The sequence below is a fragment of the Phaenicophaeus curvirostris genome, chromosome 11 (assembly GCF_032191515.1).
Source record: "Phaenicophaeus curvirostris isolate KB17595 chromosome 11, BPBGC_Pcur_1.0, whole genome shotgun sequence".
NCBI classification, from domain to species: Eukaryota; Metazoa; Chordata; class Aves; order Cuculiformes; family Cuculidae; genus Phaenicophaeus; species Phaenicophaeus curvirostris.
In genome coordinates, this window is record NC_091402.1 from 20,614,886 (window position 1) to 20,626,213 (window position 11,328).

At 48.6% G+C, this 11,328-nt stretch overlaps 1 protein-coding gene across 2 annotated transcripts; it reads right to left on the reverse strand.

Annotated features, from left to right (window-relative positions):
- Positions 1-2,850: 2,850 nt before the first annotated feature.
- Positions 2,851-11,328, reverse strand: ALAS1 (5'-aminolevulinate synthase 1). 2 transcript variants are annotated; one of them, XM_069865856.1, is made up of 10 exons: positions 11,112-11,328; positions 8,912-9,121; positions 7,811-7,930; positions 7,507-7,729; positions 6,831-7,015; positions 6,031-6,210; positions 5,682-5,846; positions 4,338-4,606; positions 3,711-3,873; positions 2,851-3,136 (listed from the first exon to the last, which is right to left on the reverse strand). In XM_069865856.1, exons 1-10 carry the CDS (start codon positions 11,302-11,304, stop codon positions 2,976-2,978), a joined length of 1,869 nt encoding a protein of 622 aa, XP_069721957.1. In that variant the 5' UTR covers positions 11,305-11,328; the 3' UTR covers positions 2,851-2,975. The 2 variants fall into 2 exon arrangements, with proteins under 2 accessions (XP_069721957.1, XP_069721956.1); XM_069865855.1 differs by having other exon boundaries at positions 7,811-7,966.

Consider the following 11,328-nt stretch of genomic DNA (forward strand, 5'->3'; position numbering starts at 1 on the left):
AGCTGGCTGGGCCATCCAAATACAAGAAAAGCAGGAGGTTTGGCTCCACGATGCGGTTATTTAGTTGTGCTGCTGGTGTTTAGGTTAAGATCTACCATGTGCCTCCACCTGGAGCCCAGGGGAGGCAGTAGGTCCTGCAGGCAGCTGAAGTTCAATCCAGATTTTTAAGGGGAGTAAAGCGTGGGCTTGCTTTTTGGGAGAGGAAGGGTGTTTCTGAGGGAAAAGCGTGGCGAGCCACCAGAGTGAATATCCATCACCGGGCACGAGCCCCTTCCCTGAGCTGCAGATGCTGGGGAGCTCGTGGGGCTTTTAAAGCCCTGGAAGGGGGGTTGAAGCAGGCTGCGTGGTTATCTCCACACCGGGAGAGAAACCCTGGTAAACATGAGGGCTGGGAGACTGGGTAGAGGCTGAGGGGTGTCAGGGAGGTGCCCCCAAATAAAGGGGTGGAAGGCACTAGGGATATAAGAGCTGTGAACCTGGTGGCATTAATAATGCTCCTTTTATTGCTCCTACTACTGTTGCTGCCTAGGAAACAGCACGGACAGCATGGCTGAAAGCAGCAGGAGCGAGAACAGGTGCTAGGAATGTGTTTCAGGGCATTTATTTCCCCGCAGGAGCGTTTCAGCGAGGGGCAGCCGGGGTGGGTGAGGCGCGCGGAGGCCTCGTGCGGCACAGCAGTCCTGACAGCATCCTCTTCCCCCTCCTCCTGTGGGCCAAGTCCTGCTGGCCTCAGCCTGAAGGGCTATTTTTAATTCAGTTCCCTAAAGAAACAAAGGTTGTGAGCTTTGCGGAGCTGGTTTCCTCCTCCTGGGCTGAACCCATGGGTTAATCTCCAGCCGCCTACGGCACACGGTGAGGAGCCTGGTGGGTAACGGAGCCCCTCGACGCCTCCTCCCAGCACTGGGGAACACACTCTCCTATTTGCTCCTGTTCCACCTGGGGTTCCTCTGCTGCGTAAATAGGTTGAGAAATTGAGGAGGGTATGTGTTTAGAGCTATGAAGCGTTCAACTAGATGAATTATTTCGCCCCAGACAAACGTAAGCAGTAGCTTCAGAGCCGTGTGCTTCTTTGCTTATTCTGCCACTGCCACGGACTATTTGTCTCAGACTTTAAACATCTTTTACCAATTACTTCCTCTATTATTTTACCAGAAATCAAACTAAAGCTTACATAACCATCCCTTGTTACGCAACCCGCTATTCAAGTTCTATTTGCTGAGAAACAATATGTGTTTGTTTTTTCATTCTTTGTCCTGCTCATTGGGGAAAATTTATCCTTTCTGTGTGTCATTTGATTTGTCTTTCTTTTGCAGTTAAGTGATGGACTTCCACCGGGCCCTTAACGCGCGCTGGTTCTGCTTTCACACCCTTGCTTGAACCCAAGGTAACTTGTGCCAATTTGGGTACAACCAGGGAGGTACCGATGACCACATGCTGAGGTTGGTTGGGTTATTTCAAAGCTTGCCAGCTTTTAATGTTTGGATTTGGTTCTCTCCTGCGACTGATTTGGAGTAATGTTTGAGATTTCTGACAGCCAGTACCTTTTCTGTCTTGCTGCTTCTCCTCTGTAGTACAGAACGTAGAGTAGCTGCTATAAAAACTAGGAGAAAGTAGGCTTGCTAACTGGTATGTAAAATGCACGGGGCCTATTCTGAATGCTCTCATTAAACAAAGTAGAAATGCAAGTAATCTTGTATTGTCTAATGATGGCTGTAACCTCTGTTGTGTGTTCCCCGCACACATTGATTGCTTACACCAGCAGTTCAGAGTAGCATTGAAGGCACTTATCAGGAACTGTGCTCTAGGAAAGGTTGATATAGGCTCTACAGCTTTTTACTTGACATCTCAAGTTCACATAGTGAAATAATCTAACGTATAATGAGAAATCAGTGTATTGGAATGTCTATTCACTCCATCTCAGGCCCCCAACTGCTCCCTGTAAGGCCGGGAAGTCAGGGTGGGACTGCGTTTTTCCCCTTGAGTAGCGCTTGCGTCAGTAAGATCAGGATGATGGATGTCACGGCAAGTGAAAGTTAATCTGCTTGAACAACAATGCAACCACTCTTGGCTTCTTAAAAGTAGCTCGGTGGGGTGAGAAGTCAAAAATTTTGCTAGGAATTCTGAGAATAGCAGTGTGCCCCAGTACATGTTTAAATAAGCAGTGATTTTTCAGCTGATGATTGTGTTTTAACTTGAGCTGCTACATCTCCCCACCACACGGCTACTCCTGCTGTTATAATGGATCCCTAGGAGGAGCTTCACAGCACGAGGAAGGGGCTGGCTTATTGCATCTAGAAAACAGGACTTTGACAGAATAGCTGCTTAGTGACTCGTGAAGCTAGACTGGAGCTGTTATTGGAGATGGCTGGAGATGAAGGAAGCAGTTTATTGCTTTCTGCTAGACTTCATGCCAATATTGATCTCTGAGTACACATGTACCCCCACAAAATTACTTCCTTCTGTTCAAAGCATGTCCTTGCTCTTCATGAAAGCAGTAAATAGCATGGCAGCTAGGCAATAGGCCTAAGTTTTCAGAGGGGTTGCAAAAGCAGCACTGATATTCTCTTCAAACGACTTCTGTCAAAGACCTGAATTATCGGATTCCTTACCGATAAGCAGTTTAACCCTGTGTTTAATCTAGCTTTAAGCACAGCGGAGAGCAGACAATGCATCCCTCATAGTGCACCAGCAAACACTACTGAAGCTCTTTCAGCCTATGCTCATTGAAACCAGCAGCAGTGCAGCTGAAGGGCATTAAACCTGTAGACCACTCTTGATTCCACCACATGCCCTTCCAACCACTGACATGTAGGTTCCTCTCATGGAAGAAAAAGCAGAGAAGCAAACAACTGGCTCTAGAAATTTATTTTCAGAGCTTAGTGCTTCAACTAGGATTAAAATACTTGTCAAGCAATTTAAAAATGCTGCTGACTGGATACTAGAACTAGACAAGAACACAGCTGACACCATTACTTTCATGCACTAACAGACACTAGTTTGCTCATGCCACTGAAGTAGGATTTTTCCCGTTCACTCATCACTTCAAAATGTAGGGGTCTCCTACAGAAGTTGCATTCGGCTGACGAATGTGGCTTTAGCTCTAGACCAACATCCTTCCAGGTAGCCAGCAGTTTTTCTGTTAGGAACAAAAAAGTTAACCTTGATTAAGTCATAAGAGAAGGGATTGCTTTAGAGAAGCAGCAAGAGAAGTGTCAGCGTACTTTCCCAGCAAATGGGAAGGAATAGCAGGAATTCCCTGTGACATAACCCACCTCTTCAGAGGTGACTGGGCTGTCTCAGCTATCCTCATAGCACCTCTCTGACAGGATCAAGTAGCTACTTTCCCTTGACAGAGGTGTGATTCAGATAGGTTAACACCTCAGCAAAGGACAGCAGATTTCTTTGGGTCCCACATAACAAAGATTGGTTTGGACAAAGCAGGAAGAGAGCCCCAGCAGAGGTGGCTAGGACAGAACCAGCCAGGTATGGGACTGGCATTTCACATTTTATTCTAGGTTGCAGGGCACTGGCCTTAATCTGCTCTGAGCATAACATGCAAAGTGCAGAAACGCGCTACGTATGCTGCAGCAGTTGAGAGACACTGTCCAGCTAGTGGCATCTAAAACTTAAGTACTTCCCCGTCTCATCTTTAGTATAAAGACTGCAGAGATAGCCCAGTACTTTCATTGCACTGACAAGAATGCACTCACCAAGAAAATAACTCATCATCTGAGGGGTGTGATGAGGTGTAGGGGCAATACGTAGCAGCTCTTCTCCATGGGGAACTGTAGGGTAGTTGATTGCTTGGACATAGATGCTGTGCTGGCTCATCAACTTGTCACAGATCTCTGTATTTTTAGCAGCATCTGCAACCTAAAGTTCAAAATTGTAAGTTACAAGATCAACCAAAACACGCAAGATAGCAGAACTGCTGGCAGAGTTCTGCAGCCAAGCGCTAGCCACAAGAATCAAGTAGGATTAGCCTTCCTTGTGCTGCTATAAGGAGCGTATGTATGAGAAAGAAGGGCTAAAATCCTGTGCTGTAGAGCCCTCTGAGTGTAAGCACATATTGCAGTCTAGGCATTTAGCTATACATGCATAACCCAAAATCTTTTTACCAGCTCATTATCCATTTCTTTGCTTTCTGTACACTGTTAGACAGCAGGTTTCATACATGTTATCATTCTGCTTTAAAACACCAGGCTTAAGCCAGGCTCCTCACATACCACTGCTGAATGCTAGGACAGGTTTGAACTTTGTGAATGTTAGCTATAATATCTGAAAGCGTAACGCAGTCACGGTCAGGAAAACCAGCACCACAGTCCCTAAGCACTCACCCTTATTGGAATGATGTGGCTGGGACAGTGCACCACTGGCAGCCCCGCGTCCATCAGCATCTGCCTCATGAGCTTCACGTTGCGTTGGTGCTGGCGCCTCAGAACTCGCCCCTCTTCACTCTTCAGAGTTCGGACGGATTCTAGGGCACCAGCTAAGAGCATGGGTGGCAGGGATGTTGTGAAAATAAAGCCAGCGGCGTATGAACGAACAGTGTCTATCAGAGAACTTGTACTGGAGATGTACCCTCCTACACAACCAAATGCTTTGCCTGAGGAAAAAAGAGGAAATCAAGCTTATTCCTTCCACCCATTGGAATGGCTTGAAGTATTATAGCCTTTTACTTGAAGGGATGAATTATTTTGACTACACACTTAATGTGGTCATGGCAGGAAACCACTCCAAACTCCACTCCGGGCTAATCTTGTATTTACTCAGCACATGTTAAAGCTTTGTTTTTAAGCCAATCCTGACAACACAGATCTCGTTATTACACAGCAAGGATAGTTTAAGGCTCTCTCAAACACTCAAATTATGATTTTGGGGAAGACCTTATAAGCCAAATCATCAGGCATAGACTTCAATAGTGACCCCAAGAGTCAGCACTAAGGCTCTCAGCAGATTTAAATTAATCTGTTCCAGAGATGCTAGAAATAGCCTGTGCTCTTAGGGAGCACACAAGGTTGTTACTGCGACTGTGTTGTCAATAACCCCCTTTCCAAACATTCAGGTACCAGAACAGGGCCATGGATAGAACTAGGGTGTCTGGTGAATGCTTCTGTTTTTATTAGGCTGTAAACCAAGATTTTAAGTTTTAATAACATGAACTTTCCTAGTAAGTCTTTTTTTAATACTTCAGAAGCTGTTGTTGTTTCCGATTTCCAGCAGTAAACTTACCCCTAAGCCCACATTCTACTCAGATAATAGCAGTTCCTTCAGTTCTTGCCAAATCTCTTTACATAACTCATCTCAGGTTTCTAGATTAGGAGCACTATGTTTCACATAAAAGAACTAAGTATTACTAAATATAGACTACTACCCTACTAGCATTCTCACCTGAATTTATTCTTGAGTTGTATAACATGCCACTGGAAGACCTTTTGCTAGCTTGTTTAAAGAAAAGAAAAGTGCTACCTCAACTAATTTGTAAGGCAGCATAAGTAGCTTAACACAAGCTTTCCAAACTGTGGGGCATACTTAAATCGTTTGGGCTTTCTGAAAAATCCTAGCCCCTAACAGCACTTAGGAAGTTCATTTGATAGACTGGGTTCGAGTTAACCCACTTAATCTGGCTGCTCAGAGGCTTTGCTGCCTTAGCGTCTGCGAAAGCGCCAGGCCCTGCATACCAAGCGTTCCGGAGATGATGTCCATCTTGTGCATGACTCCATCCCGGTCTCCTATACCACCACCTCGAGCTCCGTACAGCCCCACAGCATGTACTTCATCCACAAAAGTGATTGCCCCGTGCTCGTGGGCCACATCACACAGCTCCTCCAGAGGACAGACTGCACCTAGGAAACAAAGCAGTGGATGGTGGTTCAGGATTCCCTGTGCTCAGCTTGGATAAATATTTGAAGTACCCCAAACACCTATTTTCATGTAAATTCTTACAGTGCTGTACACTTTCAGACCTCAAATACAGAGGATTTGAGCACTAAATGCTCACAAAGAGAGAAGGTTTTGGTGTTAACTTACCATCCATTGAGTGAACAGTTTCAAATGCAACAATTTTAGGAGTAGATGGATCAGACTTCTTCAATAGTTCCCGGAGATGGTTGACATCGTTATGGCGAAATATATGTTTTGGCACTCTGCTGTTTCGGATCCCCTGGATCATGGAGGCGTGGTTTCCAGAATCAGAGTAGATCTCACAGCCTGAAGGAACAACCCAGTTACACTTCAAGTATAGAAAGCATTAACCAATTACCAGCACTACTCTGCATATGGGAAGTGTTCAAGCAGCAAGGGTAGCACGTTCTAGAAAGTAATGCTCATGATCAAAAGAGTAAATCACAGATCATGAAGCAAGATTATTTAAGGCTTATTTTAGCTGTTTAACACAAACTTGAGCCTAAGGAAATACAGAAGGGTTTTCACAAGTTGTTAATATTTTTATTAATTATTATTAATACTGAGCTTTGAACTTCTGAAGTGAAAACAAGCCTGTCCTCAACTACAGTGGAGGGGTAAAGAGAAAGTGCAAAAACACTAAATTCCTGCTGCCTCGTTTTCAGGTTGAATTTAAATGTAAGAGGAGATGACACTGCTTTTTGTCCAGTGTCTTCTGCAGTACCTAGTTCTAAGACCTTGGTAAACTGCTATGATTTATGCAATTTGACCATCACTTGAACATAGTATTCAGAAAAGACCCCTACTTTGCTGCTCAGGTAGGATGAACCCTTACTCTGAGCAGCAGTTTGTAAAATTTACTCCTAGCTGCTAAGGGCAGGGTTGTGGGTTTTGTGGTAAAGAGCGGGTGCAGTTTGAGATCTCACCTGGCAGCATTTTAGCTAGAGTGAAGAGAGTGGAGTCATTGGCTACAAAGCAAGATGAGAACAAGAGCGCTGCATCTTTCCCATGAAGATCAGCTAGCTCTTTTTCCAAATCGACGTGAAATTTACTTGTTCCCGAAATATTTCTTGTGCCGCCTGCTCCAGCGCCGTGTTGTTTCAGCGTATCCCTACAGAGAACCCAAAGAGAGGCATTAGCATTACTGTACAACACATGAATAAAAGATCAGTGCCAGGAACATCCTAGTACGTGATCGGTATTGTTCTAAAAAGGAACTAGCTACAAAAGCAGCTCTTAGGTTTGAGGTCTTTGAGCAACCTCCACAACTCTGGATTCTGATAAGCTAAGAAATCTGTTACTGAACGCAGCGGCAATATACCATTCAGTTTATCTGGTAACATCTGGAGGTGACAAGGAAAACTCAGGGAGCAGAGTCACTGAGTGGCAGTATACTATATGTACTGCAGCCTTGGAGCTAGGCATGAAATTACCTCTTACCCCAGCTCAAGAGAAGAGCATAATCTTAATTACAGCAAGAGTAATACCAGAAGCAGCTTACACAGCACAGTACAGAAATCAATTCTTCAAAAGCCTTCCTACTAAAGCTTCTGCAGGGCAGTAGAGCTCAAAACAGCCTCTTGAGAGCACGGCACTACTCACATAACTGCTCCACACACACGAGGGTGACGGCTCATCCCCAGGTAATCATTGCTGCACCAGACAGACACCTCTTTCTTGGTGATCAGAGAGTCAGTATAGTCGTCTGCCATGGGGAAGATTTGTGCCTTTCGGTTCACTGTTTTGAACACTCGATAGGTGTGATCTTTCTTCTTTTCATCTATCTTTTTCTCAAAAAACTGATCATACTGGAAGGTGGACACAGCTGTAATGAGAGAGAGGCTTAAGCACACAGGAAACAATCACAGGAGATCAGGCGTGTGGGGGTTTTGCCAGGCAATCTTACATTTTGGCAAGTTATCCTGAAGCAGATGAGAGACACTTTCTGGTCTTTGCTTCAGCACAATGTCCTTAAACTTCTTGAGCAAGCCACTCCGCTCTTCTCCCTCAGTCTCAATGTTCCTCACTGTGGAAGTGGTTGGCATTTTAGCAAATTCTGTACCTAACGGGCACCATAATAAATTCCAATGAGCTTAATCAGTTTGAAACAAAATGAAGCAGAGTTCAAAGCCAGCAAACACTTCAAGTGACTCTAACTCCTCATTCTTTAGGAAGCACGTGCCTGAATCCTTGTGCCCCTCTTAGGATCAACTATTTTATTTGCTTACAATTTTACATTGTATGACACAAAAGGAAAACCTCATCAATCAATGCCAATACAACATGCAATGTTCTTACAACACTTTTTTCCATCATGACTCAGAAAAATCACTCAGTGCTACAGCACTTATCTGAAAGAGTTGGTACACACCTAACTGAAGGCAGAGTTCTACTTAGCTGCTTCCTTTTTATTCCTAGCATTTTGTTCAGTTAGCACAGATCTTTTTTTAAGCTATGCCACAGAAAACAAGCAGAAAAGTAAAATAAACTTCCTGAGAGAGATGGCAAGGCTTTACTAAAAAAAGAAAAGTTCCTTCCTCTGCAGGACAGCCTTTCCACATCAGCCAGCCAACACCCTTTAGTTCCACAAACAAAAAAAAAAAATGGTTTGCTTGCTTTCCAGTTTGGATTTGTGCTAGTAGTTGCATAGTACCTCAATCAAGTTCCATCCATCTCTGGATATACCACTTTTGTCTGTATTACTGTGCTGGTAAAGCCCCCTCAGTCCCAAGCATCCACTTGGGGCAGAAGGGTAACCGATTCACAGTCTTAGAGCCAGGGTATCACGTTACAGCACAGTATTGCCACACCAAAATCACCTGGGGGAAGCACTGCACAATATTGCAGGTATGTCATTAACACCTACGTCCTCTAACAGCTTTTTCTTGCAGCCTCCCATAATCCTACCTGCACAAAGTAAGTGGCGACTGTTAGGCACGCTCTAGAGCGAGGTCACGCAACAGAAGTTCTCAGAAGGAACCAACACTTCAGTGAGCAGAATACACACCTTTCCTGTCCGCCTGCATTTCCTGCACGTCCTCTTGGAGCTCTAGGCTGGCTTTGCAGAAGACGTTACTGTTCTTGTGATTCATCTGAGCTGCCAGGAACGGGCATTTGGTAGCAGAGCTCTGGCTGGCACCTGCAGGTGGGTGACCAGTAGGTGGCTGGGTTCCACCAGCAGTGTTCTGTCGGGTCTCCTCTTTGGCATTTTTGGCCTCTGAGATGAGGGGAGAGGAAGGAAAAGCACTTCAGCTTCGTCATTTTAATACACTACCTTAAGCTTTTCTATCCATTTCCTTCAGAATTAATTTAACACACATCATTCAAGACTATTTAACTTGAGCAATCATGTTTTATTTATACAAGTGGGAAATCCCAGTAACACCCAAGGGGCATCTGATTTAAAACACCATATGTAACCCTACACCCTCTGAGGAAAAAAACCTTTTCCTTCATCCCGGCAGAGGACTGATGTCCTGTGCGCCCCCCTGACACTATCCCCCCGGCTGATATGCCCTGTCCCCCTCCCCATGTCCCCAAGGCTGATGTCACCCCCCCCCCCCACATCCCATGTCCCCAAGGCTGATCTCCCCCCCCCACATCCCATGTCCCCAAGGCTAATGTCCCACATCCCCCCCATGTCCCCAAGGCTGATGTCCTGTGTGCCCCCCCATGTCTCCAAGGCTGGTGTGTCCCCCATGTCCCCAAGGTCTCCTGTGTGCCCCCCCCAGTCCCCAAGGCTCATATCCCCTGTGTTCCCACCCCCAGGTCCCCAAGGTTCATGTCCCCTGCGTTCCCCGCCCCCCCCCGGTCCCCAAGGCCGGTGTCCCCTGTGTTCCCCCCCCGGGTCCCCAAGGCTCATATCCCCTGTGTTCCGCCCCCCCCGGGCCCCCAAGGCTCATGTCCCATCTCCCCTCATCATGTTCCCAAGGCTGATGTCCCCTGTCATCCCCCCCATCCCCAAGGCTGATGTCCTGTGTGTCCCCTCTATGTCCCCAAGACCGATGTCCTGTGTTCCCCCCCCAATGTCCCCAAGGCTGATATGCCCTGTCCCCCTCCCCGTGTCCCCAAGGCTGATGTCCCCCCCAACACATCCCATGTATCCAAGGCTGATGTCCCCTCACACATGTCCCCAAAGCTAACATCCCGCATCCCATCCCCTCACACATGTCCCCAAGGCTAATGTCCCATGTCCCCAAGGCTAATGTCCCATGTCTCCCCACCCCTGTCCTCAAGGCTGATGTTCCCTCCACGTCCTGTGTGTCCCCCCACACCCCCAAGGCTGGTGTGTCCCCCACATCCCCAAGGCTGGTGTCCCCTGTCCCCCCACCCCTGTCCTCAAGGCTGATGTCCCCTCCATGTCCTGTGTGTCCCCCCACGTCCCCAAGGCTGATGTCCCGTGTCCTCCCTTCCCCGTGTCCCCAGGGCTCATGTCCCCTGTGTTCCCCCTCCCCGGTCCCCAAGGCCGGTGTCCCCTGTGTTTTCCCCCCCCCCCGCCCTGATCCCCAAGCCTCATGTCCCCTGTGTTCCCCCTGTCCCCCAAGCCTCATGTCCCCTGTGCTCCCCCCCGGGTCCCCAAGGCTCATGTCCCCTGTGTTCCCCCCCAAGGTCCCCAAGCCTCATGTCCCCTGTGTTCCCCCCCCAGGTCCCCAAACCTCATGTCCCCTGTGTTCCCCCCCCAGGTCCCCAAGGCTCATGTCCCCTGTGTTCCCCCCCCAGGTCCCCAAGGCTCATGTCCCCTGTGTTCCCCCCCGGGTCCCCAAGCCTCATGTCCCCTATGTTTCCCCCCCCAGGTCCCCAAGCCTCATATCCCCTGTGTTCCCCCCCGGGTCCCCAAGCCTCATGTCCCCTGTGTTCCCCCCCGGGTCCCCAAGCCTCATATCCCCTGTGTTCCCCCCCCAGGTCCCCAAGCCTCATGTCCCCTGTGTTCCCCCCCAGGTCCCCAAGCCTCATATCCCCTGTGTTCCCCCCGGTCCCCAAGCCTCATGTCCCCTGTGTTCCCCCCCGGTCCCCAGGGCCGGTGTCCCCTGTGTTCCGCCCCCCCCCCCGGTCCCCAAGCCTCATATCCCCTGCGTTCCCCCCCGCCCAGGTCCCCAAGGCTCATGTCCCCTGTGTTCCCCTCGGTCCCCAGGCCTCATATCCCCTGTGTCCCCGGTCCCCAGGGCCGGTGTCCCCTGTGTGTGTGTGTGTCCCCCCCCCCGACTCACGCTGGTCCCCGGGCGCCCCCGGCTCGGGGCGCTGCCCGCGGGCGGCGGAGGCTGCGATGTGCCTGGCGGCGGGGCGCGGCTCCATCATGCGCGGGCAGAGCTGGGCGTACAGCAGCAGCGAGGGGCCCGCCTTCTGCAGGAAGGCCTGCGGCACCCGGGCCAGGAACGGGCAGCGCCGCACCACCGCCTCCATCCCGCACGCCAGTCCCCGACCGGG